Below are 21408 nucleotides of genomic sequence, written 5' to 3' on the forward strand. Positions count from 1 at the left end.
GAAACTTGGAGGGAGAATGAAAACAAAGGAACCTGGGTGCTTAGAGCTGAAAATGGGGGCAGATATCTGCCCTGGGTTGGTGGGCCAGGGAGTCTCCCTGATGCTCAAAAGGTCTAGAGGAGACAGAAAGGATGGGGTAGGTCTTCCTGCTCGAGACAGGAAATGGACAGGAAGAATGGGAGGCAGGGAGGCTCCCTGGAGATATCGCAGTGGAATTTTGACAATTTGGGTGTGGCTAATCCTAACCTTAATCCCACAACTTCTGTCATGACCTGGGTAATCACTAAATGCTCACTGTTTAGAACGCTTCAACCTGGGCCCTGGAAACCCACTCAAGGAAAGAACAATCTATGCAAGGGAGCCTCGCTGCCAGAAACACTGAGGCTGGATAATCAGAAAACACACTCAGGTAAGAAAGCTTCTGAAAGAGCTACTTGAACATCTGAATAAAACATTAGAGTAACAGTAAGTATCCTTAAGGAGATTCAAGAGCTGAAGCTAAACAGACATCTTTTGGCTAAAACATTCAGCATCAGCATTAAAAGACCCAAAGAAATGGCTTAGAAAATCAAGTGCAAGAAATATATTTGAACACAAAGCAGAAATGAAAAAAAAAAAGATGTAAAACCATGAGGAAATTTTAAAGAAATTTTCAGAATTGCTTTCAAACTTTTTTTTTTTTTTACTGCAATCCATGCAGGGCTGTAATGGAAATAAAAATTTCACAAAACAATACTTACCCTTACTCCATGTGCTGTGCACTCTGACATTTTCTATTCTGTTATTCCATTTTTTAAAAAATTCTAGTCACCACTAAAGGGTGAGGTATAGTTTTCAAAACATTCATAGAATGGATATGAGAGACCTAGCATGCCACCAATAAGAGTCCCAGAAGGAGAAAAAGGAACTGATGGAGAAGAGGTAATAACTTCAAAAAATACTAGAAGACAATTGTTTTGAGATGAAGAAAGCACTCCTCTAGTTTCATGCTGGATTTTAAGTAAAAGACCCATTTATTTCCAAACTTGCTTGAAGAGAAGACTGACCCAGAATACTTGATAAAAACACAGATCACTATCAGACCTACCAAATCAGAATTTTCATGGGAAAATAATACATTTATTTAACAAGCAATTCAAGTGATTCTTACCATCTCAGAAATTTGGAAAACACTTACCTATTTTAAGCTCCCCAAACTTTAATGTGCGTGCAAATTACCTACAGTCTTAGTAAAAGGCAGATCTTAGTTTGGTAGTTCTGCATCTGAGAACTTACATTCCCAAGTGGCTTCTGGGTGATGCCAATGCTGCTGGTTCAGGGACCAAGACTAATATTTCTGGCCATAGTTAAAGATAAGATGTTTCACAGCTCATTTTTTGATGCATAACACTGATACCAAAATCTGATCAAGACAGGAAAGGAAAAGAGGAAAACATCTATACATCAAGCTTACTTGGGCAAATAGATGCAAGAGTGTTAAATAAAACATCAACAAGCTGGTTCCAGCAATATATCAAAGGCGTGATACAGCCTCTGGCCAAACAGAATTCATGCCAGGAATGTTAGGGTGGGTCAGTGTTGGGAAGTCTATTATGCCAATAATTCCACCTAATCCATGTTCCCAATAAATTAGTGAAAAAAATTACACATTCATGTTAGCAAATCCTGAAAAATGCATTAAAAAGAAAGAAATTACAAGACATGTCAATAAAAACTTCAGGGCAAAATAAAGTAGAAGGAAGACATTTAAACATAAAAGACTATTTAGCCAATTTAACAACAAATATTATCCTAAATGGTAAAAAAACAAAGCCATCCTTATTAACTTCAGAAACTATGTAGAAATATTTGCTATCACTACTTTGAATTTGACTTTGTCATGGAAGGTAAAGGAAATTCAATGAGACAAGAAAATGCTAATGATGTGATTGAAAACTAAGGAAACTCAAGTGAAAAACAGTAGAATGAATAAGAAATTTGGTAAAATGTCTAGGATACACACACATATACACACACTTGCACAAACTCATACAAACAAATACATATGCACAGAAGTCAATAGGTTTTCTTTGATCTAGGGTAAAAAAAAATATTTCATTTGCAATGGAAACAAAACACATGGAAATACATTTAATCAAAAGACTGTATCTATTTAAACCAAAATTATAAAATATTTTTGAAAGGTATAAAACAAGACTTGAAGAAATGGAAAGGGATACCATGCTCTTGGATGAAACAACTTAGTATCAAAAACATCAATTTTGTCAAAATTAAATAAATTCCAGGCAGTTCCAATTAGAGTATTAATGCAGGTTGTTTTATTTGGAATTCTAAAAATTTGAAATTAAAATATCAAAGTTTAAATATGACACTGCAAAATAGGCAAGAAAAGCATGAAATGAGCACTCATATGAACTTGTCTTATCAGTATCAGAGTATTTCCTGTATTAGTCAGGATGCGCTAGTACATCATGGTGAGTAACAAATTGATCCCAAATCCTAGTGCTTTAGCACAACAAGAACTCATTTCTTGCTTATGCTACATGTCAGTGATGATCTGCCAGGGGCCTGTGTTATACAGTCGCTCAGGAATTCATGGTGATCAGGACCTGTCCCATTGTTTGGGACTTGGCAGGAGACAACACATGGAGAAGTCTCTTTTCCTTTCTCTCTCTCTCTCTCTCTCTCACACACACACATTTCTATGCTTTAGCCTGAAGGTGAAGCATATCATTTCCACTAACAGTCTATTGGCTGAATTAGTCACAAGGCTCTGCCTAATTCAAGAAGGCTAGGGAAAGTAGGAGATTATATGAATTATACGTATAGTGTTGCTATAGGAATAGATAAATAGATTAGTGGAAAAGACCAGAAAATATAAATATTAAATCATATATATTTGAAGATTTATTCTATTATAAGGATAATGGTTTAATTCATTAGAAAAATGGAAAGAGCTGTGAAAACATGCAAACTATATGAAAAAAGAATTTTACATAATATAAAATAACAAACCCCAGGTAAATTAAATACTTAAATGTAAGAAAAATGAAACAATAAAAAGCTGCCAAGAAAATCTAGGAGAGTATGTGGCAAAAGCCAGGATTTGCAGAGGTTCTTTTAAACCAAAACTTAAAAACCCAAAAGCTATTAAAGCAAATACAGACTACATAAAAATTATTTATGTTTTTATGGAAAATACACAAAATTCAAGAGATAGATAATAATATTAGAAAAAATATTTGAAATATTCATGACAAGCAAAGTGCTTATACCTATAACATACAAAAAGCACTTGGAAAAAAATGACCAGAAAACCATCCAACAGAAAAAAGGGCAAGGGATGTGAACAGACAATTTAAAGAAGAGAAAGTTCACACAGTAAAGAAGTCTTAAAAGAAATTCAAATTCTCTAGTAGTCTGGAAAATAAACATTATGTATGAGCAATGTTATCATATTTTACACATTTTAGACTGACAAAACTAAAAAGACCCTTAATATCTATTGCTGTAGACGATGTAGGGTAAAGGGTAATTTAATTGTTAGTGAAATGTTAGCATTGCACCGTTTTAGAAGGCAATCTGGCAACATAAAAGAGAAATATACAACATGTATACATATATGCATTTTAATATAAGTATAATCCACTACCTAGCAAGTCCACTTGGAATCTATCCCATTGAAATAAAGCATTGTACTGTGGAGACATAATGTAAAAATATTTATAGTAGCGTTGTCTTTAGTAGTAAAAACTGGAGGCAATGTGAATTTTCATATAAATAGGAAAGAGAGGGTATGAATTATGATGCATTCATACCACAAGAATAATATTTAACCATTGAAAAGAATAAGCTAAATCTGTCTGTTGACTCTGAAGCATCCAAACTATGTTTTGAGTCAGGAAAACAAAATTCAGACAATAGTGAAAATTCTGTATTTGTATATGCATGTGTGTGTGTTTGTGTTTCTGTCTATATAGGATTAAAGGGCCTGGACAAATAAGGAAGAATTTATACTGGGTTGTCAAGAGAATTTACTTTGAGCCCGGTGGGTTTGTGTTGTGTGTCAAGGAGGAAGCTCGGCAGAAAGGGGAGCCAAGACAAAAAGGATAAAGAAAAAAAAATCAACTCTTGGAGGGAAAAAAAGCATATATAGGATCTTAATAGAGTTTGCAGTTATTCCCCATGTGGGGAAGGAGCAATGCCAGAGAAGGTAACTGCTTAGAGGTGTGAGTGTGCGTGCATGTGCACGTGCACGTGTGTTTGTGTGAATTAAGGACACCTTTGGCCATGGTAAGGCTGAGGCATTTTTTAAAATGTGAAACTATCATGAATATGCTTTGTTTTTGTGGGGAAAAAATTAACAAGCCATACATGCTTAGGACACAGCTACCTGCCATGAGGAACCAGGGACAGGAAGGAGCCACCCAGGCCAGCCTCACCTACACTGCAGGGCAGGGGATGCAGACCCTGGAAGGCCAGAGTAAGAAATGTAGGTGTTCTGAGTGAGCTGAACCTTATGGGACTTTAAACGGAGTGTCATGATTTAACATATGAAACACATACATGGAAAGCGCTTCTCCCTTATTAGACAGGAGATCAGATGCCTCCCTCCCCTCCTAGCAGGCCTCGTGCCTTTGCTCACCATACTACTGCCTGTTTTGCGTAGGTAATTGTCTCTTTCCCTGTCAATAGACTGTGCTTGCCTGACTATATCCGCAGCTCAGCAGTATCTGGCTCAAGGTGTCAACTTGCCCTACTAGTGGAAGATAAATAGATCAATCCTTGCTTTTTAGCTTTTATTTAATGTATTTACATTTAGCTTTTGCTATACACTTAGAATTCATTATCTTTCTCCCCTCTCACACCCCCACCACACCCCAAGCATTGAGTAAATTTCCTCTAAAAAAAGTCAGCCTGCCTCCTGGGCAGGGAGAAAGAGGGAAAGATCGCTTTAAGACAGCTTGGGAGGAAAAATTATGGTGGGACACAGACATGCACTCACACTCTGTCAGCTCTGTGAGAGGTGGAGGCAGCAATGAGAGATCCAGAGTGAAAAAGAAGGTGTTCCCTTCCACCTAAAATCTCTCCTTTGCTGCCCTTCTAAAGAAGACACTGTTCTCTTCAAGGCATCACTGGAGTTTTCTTTTCCGGGTTTAAGGGTGCCTGGAGGACCAGGCAGCGCAAGATGCGGTTCATGCAAACGCTGAAGTTCCAGGCGTCAACAAAACCAGAGTGAACTAGCAGATTCCCTGAAAGCATCTGGTTTTAGCCCGGCATAAATCCATACATTTCTTAACTTTAAAGCGGTTCCCGCGGGATATTTTGAGCGCTTACCGCAGAGGCACGCAACCAGGCAGGACTAGGGCGTAAACGCGACTCCCAGGAGAGCTCCGGTTTGCGCAAACCCGAGCTTCCGTGCAGGTCGGTGCTGCCCATCCCAGCCCCCGTCCCACAGCTCCGAGTCCCCGCAGTGAAAGGTGGGGGAACCGGCGGACGGCCCCCAAAAAGACTCGGAAGATTCGAGTGTCCATGGAGCCTCATCTCCCAGGCAGTATGGTTGGAACGCACTCCGAACCTCTCAGTCCATCTCGGTTTCTGCGAAAGGATTGGCATCTACTGGCGAGCCGTTCCCACCCCTTCCAGTGCCCTGCACCAGGCTGGCCGTTTGCAATAGCTTCGGACTGGGAGACGTGGCCTCGAAGCCCGCCAGGGGCGGGTCTCGGGTGGGGAGAGAAGGCGAACAGCCCTGCCCTCCAGTGCTTATGCAAACCTGACAGAGGATGAGGGGGAGAGGGTCCGGCCCCCGACGCCACCCCAAGACCGGCTCTGGCCGCCAAGCCCGGGAGGCGCAGAGGCAGAGGCTGCCAGGTCGCCGGGCGGCGAGCGCGAGGCTGCAGCGGATGCTGGCAGAGCGCCCAGAGCCGCTCGTCTGGGAGACACACTGCTTAGTGGGGAGCTCCGGCTGGTATCCCGTTGCCTCTGCCGGGGCGGGGATTCTCATCTGGTGAGCTCAGCTGGAGCTCTTCATGGAGCGAGGGCTCAAGCCACCGGGGTGGCTGGAGATGGCCCCAAATCTTAGAACCCATCACTGTTTCCCAGGGGAATCGGCCTGTCAGAGAAAGGAACTAGGCGTGAGTGTTTAGGACTGGAGAAAGGCTGGGAGCGCAGCGCTGGCGCTTTGCCCGGACACTTGCCAAACTCCCGCCACCAGAGGCAGGGGGCTCTGCAGGGCCATGGCAGCATGCCTGCCTTCCCCGGAGGGTCCATCACTTCAAGTCTTTCGCAAATCCTTTCTTTCCCCCTGGGTCGTCTGCGGTTCCAGCTGCGGACCCCATCTGGCGCATTCCTTCTGAGGCGATCTAGCTAGCGCCCCCTTGAGGAGTGCGTGGGGAGTCGGGCTTGCAGACTTCCACAGCAGGTAGCAGCAAAACAGCTCGGTGGTTGCGACCGTGCAGTGAGACAGTTGTCGACAGATGGTGAAGCCGCCTGTCTGCGCAAGGGGACTGGCGAGTACGCAGCCCAGGTACTACCCATTCCCAGTGACGTCTCTGCAGCGGGTTATAAAAGTCTCACGCGTAGCCCTGCCAAGGTTCTCCTAACTCCGGAGCTGAGCAGGACGCGAGCCAAGAGGCGCCTGCAAAGCTGCAGAAGGTGGCGGCGGCGGCGGCAGCGAAAGCAAAGAAAAAAAAATCTCCAGCTGGACGCGGGGCCCCAGAATCCTGGCCACAGACTCAGAACTTTTACAGGTCGTGCTGTGGCTGATACCCCCACCCCACTTCGCCCCCAAGTCCTCAGCGCAGCACAGGGCTTTATCTTTGCCATTGCAGGCAGGAGGAATAGCAGTTGGCAAGTGGCAGCAGGTGCAGAAAGGCGGGGGTTCTCCTGCTTCCTGGAACTGTGACCCGTGGAATTTCTTCCTCTTTTCCAGCCCAACGCAGGAGAGACGCTGTCTCCAGATTTAAGAACTCAAATGCTTCCTGAAGCTTGAAAGTGGGGGAATTCAAAGCCACCGAGGGCATGCCGCACATTTAGAAGCTTTTATTTCAGTGCCAATTTCTTACTTGCAAGGAAAGAGTTCTGTCCAGAAACAGCCTACAGCCTCCTGTCTTGGTTAAACAGGACTCTGACCCCAGGCGCTGTCTCAGGACCCTGCTGCAAAGGATCTGTGTGTATACAGAGAGGAGGGCTTAACCACTTAGTGAAAAAAATGGATAACGTCCTGCCGGTGGACTCAGACCTCTTCCCAAACATCTCCACCAACATATCGGAGCCCAACCAGTTTGTGCAGCCAGCCTGGCAGATTGTCCTTTGGGCTGCTGCCTACACAGTCATCGTGGTGACTTCCGTGGTGGGCAACGTGGTGGTGATGTGGATCATCTTGGCCCACAAGAGAATGAGGACAGTTACAAACTATTTCCTAGTGAACCTGGCCTTCGCGGAGGCCTCCATGGCCGCCTTCAACACCGTGGTGAACTTCACCTATGCTGTCCACAACGAGTGGTACTACGGCCTGTTCTACTGCAAATTCCACAACTTCTTCCCCATTGCTGCTGTCTTTGCCAGCATTTACTCCATGACGGCTGTGGCCTTGGATAGGTGAGCTCGCCCTTTATGGAAAAGGGAGAAAGTGTCCTTAAAGGAGGATGGCATTACTGTGGAGCTTCAGGGCTGGCTAGTGCCTGGTTCAAGGTGACGGTCAGCCTCCTGTGCCCCCTGGATTTGTACTGACCGCCCGCTGAGTCCATTGTCACTGAGGGACTTTATCCTCTCTCTCCATTTCCTTTCCTATTCCCCTTTCCTTTTCTTCTCCTTTTCACCCATTTCCAGTCTCCTTTCCTTTATATATACATCCCCCCTTTTCTTCATTTAACTCTCTTTTTCATCCCCTCTCCCCTCCTCTCCCTGACATTTTCCTTTCAACCCCTTCCTTGCTTCTTTCCATATATACCTTCTCCCCTTTATCCTCAAAGCCTGAAGGGGATACCCAGGGCGTGGCCAGGGGGCCAGCCCCTGGTTTGGGCTTTGTGACCCTTGCAAGCTGTTCTTCAGCTGTGCAGTCTCCTGATGCCTTCCAGTTTTGAGTACACCTAGGCAAAATTTGTCACTTTTAAGGGACTTTCTGCTCCTCCTGCAACTCTCCAATATTATTTGGATGTGAAAGTAAGAGCGTTTCATGAGAATCATAAAATACTAAGGATTCTAATTCAGCTCTAAGCTGCTAGAGGTTCTCATTCAAGAATGAGAGGCAGCTATGCTCTTCTTAAGGAGCTCCACAGATAGAGATCCTGATTACCTAGTGGTTTTTCTAAATTTCTTTTGCCATATAAGGTCCATGTTTTTAGCGTGTTTGTGTCCACAGAGAACCATGCTTGGCAAAGGCAATTAAAGGCAGTTAAAGAGTTCATTCTTTCCTGAAACCAATAGGACAGGATTTCAGAAGCTGAGTAAAAGTGAAAATGTTGGCATTTTCAAACACTGGGGCTAGCGTTCTGGAATGAATGTGTCCTCAGGTGGCACTGATGGGAAATTGATGAGTGGAGCACAGCTTTATTTGTATGACTGTTTTGTGGGTGTCCTAGGTCACTAATTTGTATATCTATCTGTGCACAAATGTTTAAATGTTTACCTGGGATGTGGAGGGATGTTTAAAGCTCCTGCCACTGTGATTTTGAAATGAGTCCTTTTGGTAGCCTTGCTGAGATAAATGAATATGAGAAACCCAAAGAAGGAGCTAAGAGAAAAACTTCAAAACAAACATTCCCCAGTTAGTGAACTCTTTTACATAAAGATTAATTGTGATTTGTGATTGATTTGAGGTCTTTTGAAACTTCTGTAGTCAATGAACACTTTTAAAATCAGAGAAAACTATGCTTCCTTTGCAATGGTGTCCAAATGCTGTCTTTTCTGTTCCCTCTGTGCAACCCTGATGTACTTAATATGTTGTGTGTAAAACAACTTGCAGTGAATCAATTTATATTTTAAATGTAGAAGGGAAATCAATTACTCAAAGGGGTAGTGAAACTTATCTTTTATGTTACTCTGGTTTTTAAATGTTTGGTTTACTGAAAATGAGTTACACCTGTAAGTCTTCCTGTGTTGACTTGCTCCTTTCACTTCACTGCAGCCCCCTGAAACTTAGAAAATGCATAGCGTGATGTGTAACGGAATGTATGAGCCGTGAGACCCGGGGCCGTTTCAGCCGTACATATGCCGTCTTGGAGATCCCTAAATCAGAGGGAAAGCTGGTACTTTTTACTGCACTGGGCACTCGTGTGAGCTCAAGGGAGGCCTGACAGTCAGTGCGAGCCCAGACATAGAGGATGGAGCAGACAGCTCTGTAGCTTTGGCTTCCACAGAAATGACATGTTCCACAGCCCTTCTCTTTCCCTTTGTACTTAAAAGGTTAGGAGGATTAGGGTCAGGATTCAGGGTCAAAGTCTTCACAGTGAATTTGGCAGATTTCAGCTGCCTTGGGGCATCTTGGGCTCCACTGTTTCTAGGCAAACCATAGACAGGACCCTGACCTTTCATGACACCTGCTTTGTGAGGTCAGTAAGAAATGTCACCATGTACCTAGTGTAGTATGCTCAGGGTTAGAGTTCAAGGGGGACTTAGAGATGAGGCCTCAAGGCTGAGTCTCCAAGTCTTAGATGCTCTTTCTGCTCTTTTCTTTGTTCAGCCTCATGAGCACAGTGAATCAACCCCTTCAGGCCCTCTGATGAATCTAGCTCCACTGCATGCATGGTCATCCATTCTCTCTGAAGAATGTTCTAGAAAGGAAGAGGACCTTTAGCCTTCTCTCCGTGAACGATCTCTCCTTTCTCCACTGTGGCTATGCAGACTTTGAGGAAATGTTAAATATCTTTTTGTATTTTCCTTGAATTTTTAACAGATAATTTTTCTAAATTGCTGTGTAGTCAGTTGACAATGTTGAGTCAATTTCTAGTGTACAGTACAGTGCTTCAGTCATACATGAATATACATATATTCATTCTCATATTCTTTTTCACCATAAGCCATTACAAGAAATTGAATATAGTTCCCTGTGCTATATACAGTATACACTTGTTTGTTTATTTTATGTATCTATCGGTCAGTATCTGCAAATCTCAGACTTCCAATTTACTCCTTCCCACCCCCTTCCACAGTGGTAACCATAAGTTTGTTTTCTATGTCTGTGAATCTGTTTCTGTCTTATATATAAGTTCATTTGTCTTTTTTGTTTGTTTGTTTTAGTTTCTGCATATAAGTGATGTCATATGGTATTTTTCTTTCTCTTTCTGGCTTACTTCACTTAGAATGACATTCTCCAGGGACATCCATGTTGCTGCAAATGGCATTGTTTTATTATTTTTATGGCTGAATAGTATTTTATTGTATAAATATACCATGACTTCTTTATCCAGTTATCTGTCAATGGACATTTAGGTTGTTTCCATGTCTTAGGATATTGTAAATAGTGCTGCTGTGAACATTGGGGTGCAGGTGTCTTTTTGAATTAAGGTTCCCTCTGGATATATGCCTAGGAGTGGGATTGCTGGATCATATGGTAAGTCTATTTTTAGTTTTTTGAGGAATCTCCGTACTGTTTTCCAGAGTGGCTGCACCAAACTGCCTTCCCACCAGCAGTGAAGGAGGGTTCCCTTTTCTCCACAGCCTCTCCAGCATTTGTCATTTGTGGACTTTTGAATGATGGCCATTCTGACTGGTGTGAGGTGATACCTCATTGTAGTTTGGATTTGCATTTCTCGATAATTAATGATATTGAGCATTTTTTCACTGGCCATTTTTATGTCTTCCTTGGAGAATTGCTTGTTTAGGTCTTCTGCCCATTTTTGGATTGGGTTGTTCTTTTTTTCATATTAAGTCATAGGAGTTGTTTATATATTCTGGAAATTAAGCCCTTGAAGTCTCATCTTTTGCAAATATTTTCTCCCATTCTGTAGGTTGCCTTTTTGATTTACTTATGGTTTCCTTTGCTGTGAAAAGCTTGTGAGTTTAATTAGGTCCCGTTTGTTTATTCTTGCTTTTATTTCTATTGCTTGGGTAGACTGCCCTAGGAGAACATTACTGAGACGTATGTGGGATACTGTTTTGCCTGTTTTCTTCTAGGAAACTTATTGTGTCTTGTCTTATGTTTAAGTATTTAAACCATTTTGAGTTTATATTGTGTATGGTGTGAGGGAGTCATCTAACTTCATTGATTTCCATGCAGCTGTCCAGTTTTTCCCAACACCATTTGCTGAAGACATTGTCTTTATTCCATTGTATGTTCTTGCCTCCTTTGTCAAAGATTAATTGACCAAAAGTTTGTGGGTTCATTTCTGGGCTCTCTTTTCTGTTCCATTGATCCATATGTCTGTTTTTGTATCAATATCATGCTGTTTTGATTACTGTAGCTCTGTAGTATAGTCTGAAATCTGGGAGGGTTATTCTTCCAGTTTCATTCTTTTTCTTCAGTAATGTTTTGGCAATTCTGTGTCTTTTGTGATTCCATATAAGTTTTATTATGATTTGTTCTAGTTCTGTGAAATATGTCCTGGGTAATTTGATAGGGATTGCACTGAATCTGCAGATTGCCTCTGGCAGTGTGGCCATTTTAACAGTATTGATTTTTCCAATCCAAAAGCATGAGATATCTTTCAATTTCTTTAAAGTCTTCTTTAATTCCTTAATCAATGTTTTGTAGTTCTCCATGTAAGTCTTTCCCCTCCTTTGAATAAATCTTTATTCCTAGGTATTTTATTACCTTTGAGTGCAATTTTAAAAGGGATTGTTTCTTTACTTTCATTTCCTATTGATTCATCATTAGCGTAAAGAAATGCAACTGATTTTTGTATGTTAAGTTTGCATCCTGCTACCTTACCAAATTCTTTTATTGACTCTAGTAGTTTTTGCGTGGAGCTTTTAGGGTTTTAACAGATAATCTTTGAACCATCTCAAAACATAAAAGCAACATGATTTTCCTGATTATAAAATTCAATCTCATTCATGAAGAAACTAAACACAGAAATAGAAATCAACCATTACTTCACCATGCAAAAATAACACCTGTTAACATTTGAATTTCTCTTTTATGACTATTAAACTACATAACTGAGGTCAGGGTCTATAGAATTCTGTAGCTTACTTTTTTCTATTGATATTATTGGAAAACCTTAATAATAATTTTAATTAATAATTTTATTTAATAAAAATTTTATTATTAAAAAGTCTTTAATAATGTAATTGCAGTGGCTTCCTGTTATTCCATTATATGAATGTGCCATTATTACTTTAACCATCCCCCTACTGCTGGGAATTTAGATGCTTTTTTAGATTTTTTTGCCATTATGATTAATGTGCTAATAAACATTTCTGTATAATAATTTTATTTTCCTTTGTTGATTATTTCCTTAGGGTAGATTCCCAGAAGTAAAATTACTGGGTCAAATGAAATGAAATTTTAAAAGACTTTTCCTCCTAATTTTAAAGTATTATAAACTCTGGGCAGAGCAAGGAACATGTCTGTTCTGCTTTGTTTACTTTATCTCCTCAGAACAAAGCAGAGTGCTGGGCATTTAACTGTCACTGCATGTTTACTGATTAAATGAATGAGTGAATAAATCTTCTTCTTCTAGAAGAACATTTAGAAAATGTTAAAATTGTAAAAAAAAAAAAAAAGTAAAAGTCTAAAATTCCACTACTGACAGGTAGCCAGTTAAAAGTCTAGAATGCTAGCTTGTATTTTTCCTTTGTTATTTATGCCACATACAGTCATTCACACCTTTTAGGATAAATTTTGGATCATAATAAAAGCAGTTTCATTACCTTTTTTGTTTTGTTCTTAGCATCATATCATGGCCATTTTCCATATTTCCTTATTTTGAAATAGTTTCAAAAACAGTATTTTTAATGGATGCATTATATTGCATGGTTATAATAATTTATTTAATCATTTCTTTATTTTTAGATGTGCATTATTTCCATTTTTAATGATTACAAGTAACTTTGCAATTAATTTCCTTGACATAAATCTTTGAGAGCATCCCTTCTTCTTTTCTTAGGTTAAAACTCTTAAAGTTGAATCCCTGGATTAAACTGTCTCGCTAAACTTTACCAAATTTCATTGTGGAACCAAAATGTAAGCAGAGAAAACTTCAGCTGCAAATTGGAGAACTAATTTCAATCCTTCCTGTAAACTTTCCATAGAATTAGGAGACAGACAGACAGACAGACAGAGACCCCATTCAGAAGGAATATTTATTTACTGAAGGCACTGATTACCTAGGAAAAAAAAACTTGATAAGTATACTAAGTATACTAAATAATATCAGATTTTTCTCTAATTAAACTCCAACAAACATCAGGGATTTTACTTTTTCAATCTCTGTAATTTCTCCCACTTAAAGTAAAAATTTAAAATTTCTTCCAACGGTGAAAACTAAAAGATGTGTATGATGTTTCATGAAATTAGCAGCTGGAGGACACTGAGAATTGACACCTTTATTTTTCAGGAGTCAGTAATGATAACTAGTTCTAGTTTTGTGGAGCAGCATCTAAGGCAGGAGGCGCAGAGACCAATCCCTTAGCCCCACAGGAAGGGTTATTCAGGGAAAAGGTAGTCTGACTTGGAACCAAGCACACAGCAACAGGGGGCTCAGAAAAAAGACTGATCTGGTAATACTGCTTCTCTGACTGTGAGGGGCAGTAATAAATTCAATGAGATGAAAGGTGAAAGTTGCTCACCACTCAGATTAGTTCTGCATATGTTATTGCTTTTTTGGTTTGTTTTGAATTTAAAAACATTTTTTAAATTGAAGTATAGTTGATTTACAACTTTGTGCTAGTTTCAAATGTACAGAAAAGTGATGCAATTCTATATATGTATATGTATACATATAATTCCTTTTCAGATTCTTTTCTACGGTAGGTTATTACAAGGTATCGTATAGAGTTTCCTATGCTGTACAGTAGATCCCTGTTATTTATCTGTATGATATATAGTAGTGTGTATATGTTAATCCCAAACCCCTAATTTATCCCCCACTTCCCCTTTGGTAATCGTATATTGTATTCTATATCTGTAATTCTATTTTTTTTTTCGGCTTGTAAATTAGTTCATTTGTATCACTTAAAAATTTTTCTGTTTTTTTTATTCCACATGTGAGTGATATCATGATATTTGTCTTTCCTTATCTGACTTACATCACTTAGTATGATAATCTTTAGATCCATCCATGTTCCTGCAAATGGCATTGTTTTTACTTTTTCTTTGTTATAGCTGAGTAATTTCTAATTTACATATATCCAGTCATCTGTCAATGGACATTTAGGTTGCTTCTGTGTCTTGGCTATTGTAAATAGCGCTGCTATGAATATTGGGGTGCATGTATCTTAGAATTTTCTCTGGATATATGCCCAGAAGTGAGATTGCTTGATCATACGGTAGCTCTATTTTTAGTTTTTTAAAGAACCTTCATACTGTTCTCCATAGTGGCTGCATCAATTTACATTCCCACCAACAGTGTAGGAAGGTTCCCTTTTCTCCACAACCTTTCCAGAATTTATTACTGGTAGACTGTATAATGATGGCCATTCTGACTGACGTGAGGTGATACCTCACTGTGGTTTTCATTTGCATTTCCCTAATAATTAGTAACGTTGAGCACCTTTTCACATGCTTATTGATCATCTGTGTATCTTCTTTAGAGAAATGTCTATATAGATCTTCTGCTCATTTTTTAATTGGGTTGCTGCTTGATATTAAGCTATATGAGTTGTTTGTGTATTTTGGAAATTAATCCCTTGTCGGTCACATGATTTGCAAATATTTTCTTTCATTTCATTTTTAGGTTTTCTTTTCATTTTGTTTATGGTTTTCTTCACTGTGCAAAAGCTTATAAGTTTTATTAAGTCCTACTTGTTTAGTTTTGCTTTTATTTTGATTATTCTAAGAGACAGATGCAAAAAAATATTGCTGTGAGTTATGTCTCTAGGAGTTTTAGAGCATCCAGCCTTACCTTTAGGTCCTTAGTCCCTTTTGAGTTCATTTTTGTATATGATGTTAGAGAATGTTCTAATTTCATTCTTTTACGTGTATCTGTCCAGTTTTCTCAGCCAAGCTCATTTAAGAGACTGTTTTTTCTCTATTGTATATTCTTGCTCTTTTGCTGTAGATTAATTGACCATAAGTGTGTGGGTTTATTTCTGGTCTTTCAAACCTGTTCCATTGAGCTATGTGTCTGTTTTTGTGCCAGTACCATACTGTTTTGATTACTGTAGCTTTGTAGTATAGTCAAGTCAGGGCATATGATTCCTCCAGTTCTGTTCCTCTTTCTCAAGATTGTTTCAGCTATTCAGGGCCTTCTGCGTTTCCATATAAATTTTACAACTTTTTTTTACAGTTCTGTGAAAAAGGGTCATTGGTAATTTCATAGAGATTGCATTGAATCTGTATATTGCCTTGGGTAGTATGGCCATTTTAACAATGTTAGTTCTTCCAATGCAGGAACACAGTTTATCTTTCCATCTGTTTGTGTCATCTTCAATTTCTCTCATGAGCATCTTATAATTCTTGGAGTACAGATCTTTTGCCTCCTTAGATAGATTTATTCCTAGGTATTTTATTATTTTCAGTGCAATGGTAAATAGGACTGTTTTCTTCATTTCTTTTTTTCTGATATTTTGTTGTTAGTGTATGGAAATGCAACTGATTTCTGTATATTAATTTTTTATCCTGCAACTTTACTAAATTCATTGATGAGCTTTAGTAGTTTTCTTGTAGTATCTTTAGGATTTTCTATGTATAGTATCATGTCATCTACAAAAAGTGACTTCTTAACTTCTTTTCCAATTTGGATTCCATTTACTTCTTTTTCTTCTCTGATTGCTATGGCTAGGACTTCCAAAATTATGTCAAATAAGAGTGGTGAGGGTGGGCATCTTTGTCTTTTTCCTGATCTTAGAGAAAATATTTCTAGCTTTTTAGAACTGAGTATGATGTTAGCTGTGGGTGTGTCATATATAGCCTTTATTATGTTCAGGTATGTTCCCTTTTTGCCCACTTTCTGAAGAGTTTTTATCATAAATGGATCTTGAATTTTATCAAAAGCTTTTTCTGTATCAATTGAGATGATCATATGGTTTTTACTTTTCAATTTGTTAATGTGCTGTATATCACATTGATTGATTTGTGGATACTGAAAAATACTTGCATCTCTGGGATAAATTCCACTTGATCATAGTGTATGATCTTTTTAATGTATTGTTGGAGTTGATGTGCTAGTATTTTGTTGAGGATTTTTGCATCTGTAGTTATACGTGTTACTGGCCTTTAATTTTCTTTTTGGTGATAGCTTTGTCTGGTTTTGGTATGAGGGTGATGGTGGCCTCATAGAAAGAGTTCAGAAGTATTCCTTCCTCTGCAATTTTTTGAAATATTTTCAGAAAGATAGATTTTCACTCTTCTCTAAATGTTCAGTAGAATTCACCTGTGAAGCCAACTGGTCCTGGACTTTTGTTTGTTGGGAGTTTTAAAATTATTGATTCAATTTCAGTGCTGGTAATGGTCTATTCATATTTTCTATTTCTTCCTGATTCAGTCTTGGCAAATTGTACATTTCTAAGAAATTTTCCATCTCTTCTAGGTTGTCCTTTTTGTTGGCATATAGTTGCTCATAGTAACCTCTTATGATCCCTTGAATTTCTGTGATGCAAGTTATGGTTTCTCCTTTTTCATTTCTGATTTTATTAATTTGGGCTCTCTTCCTTTTTTCCAGTTGAGTCTGACTAAAGGTTTATCAGCTTTGTTTATCTTTGCAAAGAACTAGATTTTGGTTTCATTGATCTTTTCTTTTTTTTTTTTTTTAGTCTCTCATTTATTTCTGCTCAGATCTTTATTATTTCTTTTCTTCTACTAACTTTGGGTTTTGTTTGCTCTTCTTTGTTTATCTGCTTTGGGTGTAAGGTTACGTTGTTTATTTGAGATTTTTCTTGTTTCCTGAGGTAGGCTGGTATCAGTGTATGCTTCCCTCTTAGAACTGCCTCTGCTGCATCCCAAAGGTTTTGGATCATTGTGTTTTCATTTTCATTTGTCTCAAAGTATTTTTTGATTTCCTTTTTAATTTCTCAAGTGATCCGTTTGTTGTTTAGTAGCTTATTGTTTAGCCTCCATGTTTGCAGTATTTGCCTTTTCCTTCTTGTAGTTAATTTCTAACCTCATAGCATTGTTGTTGGAAAGATGCTTTGTACAATGTCAATTTTCTTAAATTTATTGAAGCTTGCTTTGTGGATTAGCATGTGAGATTCTGGAGAATCTTCCATGCACCTTTGAGAATAATGTGCCTTCTTTTGCTTTCGGATGGAATGCTCTATAGATATTAATTAAGTCCATCTGGTCTAATGTGTCATTTAGGGCTTGTATTTCTTCACTGATGTTCTGCCTAGATGATCTGTCCATTGATGTAACTGGGGTGTTAAGGTCCCCCAGTATTATTGTGTTATTGTCAATTTCCCCTTTTATGTCTGTTAACAATTGCCTTAAATGTTGAGGTGTTCCTATGTTAGGTGCATATATATTTACAGTTGTTATGTCTTCTTGGGTTGATCCCTTGAGCATTATACAGTGTCCTTCTTTGTTTCTTGTAAAGGTCTTTATTTTAAGATCAATTTTGTCTGATACAAGTATTGCTATTCCAGCTTTCTTTTGGTTTCCATTTACATGGAATACTTTTTCCACCCTCTCACTTACAGCCTGCATGTGTTGCTAACTCTGAAGTGGGCCTCTTTTAAACAGCATATATATGGGTCTTGTTTTTGTACTCATTCTATGTTTTTCGGTTGGAGCATTTAATCTATTTGCATTTAAGGTAATTATTGATATGTATGTTCTTACTGTCATTTTGTTCATTGTTTGGGGTTTGTTTTTGTAGGCCTTTCTTCTATTTGTTGTCTTTTCTTGTGGTTTAATGACTAGATTAGTTCCTTTAACATTTATTTTAAGGCTGGTTCGATGGTGCTAAATTCTTTAACTTTTGTTTACCTGTGAAGCTTTTGATTTCTCCATCAAATAGAATGAGAGCCTTTCTGGATAAAGTATTCTTGGTTGTAGGTTTTTCCCTTTCATCACTTCAAATATATCATGCTACTCCCTTCCAGCCTGTAGAGTTTCTGCTGAAACATTAGCTGATAATCTTATGTGAGTTCCCTTGTATGTTATTTGTTGCTTTTCTCTTGCACATCCCAACTGTTAGTGGAGCCTCAGTAGTAGAAGTTCACTACAGACTGTGGGGTAAATAAGATAGACTGAAAATTATTAGAAATTTTCACTGTGAGTTTCCTCTTTATTTCTTACTTAGGAAAACAAGTGGGTGAGTGACATGATCATAGGTATTATGTTGAATCCACTTTTATTTATTTTTAATAATCTTAATGTTTAATATATGAGGAATAATAAATTATTTAGACAGTTAAGAACCAACAGGTTGAAGAATTTTGCTTTTTATTATTATTATTTTCCCCTTATTGTACTTGCTCAGGTTGTATTTCTATATTTTTATTAAAAAATTATTTCCTAGGTGTTTTAAAAGGAATTTAGGAAAGAAGTATTTCAAAATGACCCCACAATCTTTTATCTAACTATATATTTATATTTGTTTTGTTTTGTTTAATTGAACTATGATTTATAATATTGCTTTCGTATCAGATGTACAACATTGTGATTCTATGTTTTTATAGATTATACTCCATTTAAATTTGTTATAAACTGGCTGTATTCCCTGTGCTGTACTATATATACTTGCAGCTTATTCATTTTATACATAGTAGTTTTACCTCTTAGGTCCCTACTCCTTTTCCCCCTTCCGTCTCCCCATTGGTAACCACTAGCTTGTTCCTTATATCAGTAAGTCTGTTTCTGTTTTGTCGTACTCATTCATTTGTTTCATTTCTTAAATTCCACATATAAGAAATCATGTACGTTATTGATCTTTCTCTGTCTGACTGTAATACCCTCAAGGTCCATCTATGTTGTTGCAAATGGCAAAATATTATTCTTTTTATATTCTGTTCTGTATATATACCACATCTTCTTTATTCATTCACTTGTTGATGGATACTTAGGTTGCTTTCATATTTGGCTATTATTTTAAAAAGCTGCTATGAACATTGGGATGCATGTAGTTTTTCAAATTAGTGTTTTCATTTTCTTTATATATATACCCAGAAGTGAATTAAAGCAGGTTATTTTTTCTCCACAACCTTGTCAATATTTGTTATTTGCGTTCTTTTTGATAATAGCCATTCTGATGGGTGTGAGGTGATATTATGGTATTGATTTGTATTTCTCTGATGGTTAGTGACATTGAGCATCATATCATGGTCCTGTTGGCTACCTGTATGTCTTCTTTGGAAAAAAATGTCTGTTCAGGTCATCTGCCCATTTTTTGATTGGATTGTATGTTGTTTTGATATTGAGTTGTATGAAGTGTTTATATATTTTGGATATTAACTTCTTGTCAGTCATATCATTTGCAAATATTTCTCCCATTCAGTAGGTTGTAGAAGCAGACTTTTTAAAATAGGGAGGCCTGAGAAGGCCTTTCTGAGGAGGTAACATTTGAACAAAGACCAGAATATTGTGATGAAGTCTGCATGTGTTGTTCTTGGGCAGGGACTTTCTAGGTAGAAGGGACAGCTAAAATAAAAGGCCCCGAGGCAGGAATTGTTTGGAAATAAAACTTGGGTGTGGCTGGACTGCAGAGAATCAGAGGGAGAATGAGGTTAGGGAAGAAGGCCATGCATATCACATGTATTAGTCAGGGTAGGGTATGCTATCCTACAGTAACAAGCACATACTCAAATCTCAATGGCTTAATGCACAGAAGTTTATTCATCAGTCACTGTAAGTCTAACTTCTCTTCTGGGGAGCTCCCTGAAAACATTATTTATTGCAGGCTTTTTCCATTTGTGGCTCAGCCATTTCAACCTGAGCTCCTTGGTTGCTATATTAAGGGAAGAAAGAAGTGACAGTCACACAGGAGCTTTAAATTCCCCAGGCAAGAGGCAATACACATCACTTCTCTTCATAGTTCAGTAGCAAGAACTAGTCATATGGTCCTAGGGTCCCTAACCCTAACCCAACTGCCAGGACTCTGGAAAATGTGGGAGAGCAAATGAATGTTTAGTGACCATTAAGAGTTTTTTGCCACAGCAAGATAAATTTGTTTTTCAGTCCATGTGTGATTATAAACAATTAGAATATAATGAGCAGGGTGGGGACATGATCTTATCTACACTTTTAAGAGATCATCTGTCTGTTATGTGGAGAATAAACACTAGGTGACCTGTGGTGACCCCAGAGAGAGACCATGGTGGTTTAAACAAGGGTATAATGGTAGAGATGGAAAATGTTCAGATTTTGAATATGTTTTCAAAGTAAAGCAAATGATTTGCTGATGGAATAGATATATGATAGAAGATTTAAAAAGCAATTAAGAATCACTCCTATACTTGAGGTTAAGCAACTGGGAGAATGGTAATTTCATTTACTAAGATGTGGCAGAATGGAGAATAAATAGGTTCAGGAGAATAAATCAGGAGTGATTTTGGTCCTGATAAGTTTCATATAGGTAGCAGATGGACATGTGGATGTATTGAATGAGCTAACAGTTGATTATTATTACTTTATTTAATTTATTTTTATTGAGGTATAGTTGATATATAACATTATATTCATTTCAAGTGTACAACATAATGATTCAATATTCATAGATATTGTGAAATGATCATGACAATAAGTCTAGTCAACATCTGTCACCATACATAATCCCAAAAAATTTTTTCTTGAGATGAGGACTTTTAAGAGTTCCTCTCTTATTAACTTTCAAATACACAATACAGTATTATTAACAATAGTCACCATGCTATATATTACATCACATCCCATGACTTATAACTGAAAGTTTGCACCTTTTGATCCCTTTTATCCATTTCACCCACCTACTCCCATGCCCACCTCTGGCAACCACAAAACTGTTCTCTGTATCTATGAGCTTGTTGTTTTGTTTTTCTTTTAAAATCCATATGTAAGTGACATCATATGATATTTATCTTCCTCTGTCTGATTTGTTTCACTTAGCATAATGCCTCCGAGGCCCATCCATGTTGTTGCAAATGGAAAAGACTTCATGCTTTTTTATGGCCGAATAGTATTCCACTATGTATACATGCTACCTCTTTATTCATTCATTCATTGATGGACACAGATTATTTTCATATCTTGGCTATTGTAAATGATGTTGCAGTGAGCACGATGGTGTATATATCTTTTCAAATCAGTGTTTTTGTTTTCTTTGGATAAATACCCGGAAGTGGAATCACTGGATCATATTGCAGTTCTATTCTTAATTTTTTAAGGAGTCTCGA

General features: G+C 38.1%; 1 protein-coding gene across 1 annotated transcript in view; it reads left to right on the forward strand.

The window, feature by feature from the left end:
- Positions 1 to 6536: 6536 nt before the first annotated feature.
- Positions 6537 to 21408, forward strand: part of LOC140695390 (substance-P receptor-like) — a gene marked incomplete at its 3' end in the record, with an annotated part of 151430 nt that continues 136558 nt past the window's right edge. The window contains exon 1 of the mRNA XM_072958087.1: positions 6537 to 7599. Within this exon, the coding sequence (XP_072814188.1) occupies positions 7211 to 7599 (389 nt within the window). The remainder of the gene's footprint in view (positions 7600 to 21408) is intronic.

The sequence above is a fragment of the Vicugna pacos genome, unplaced genomic scaffold, assembly GCF_048564905.1.
Source record: "Vicugna pacos unplaced genomic scaffold, VicPac4 scaffold_202, whole genome shotgun sequence".
Taxonomy (NCBI): domain Eukaryota; kingdom Metazoa; phylum Chordata; class Mammalia; order Artiodactyla; family Camelidae; genus Vicugna; species Vicugna pacos.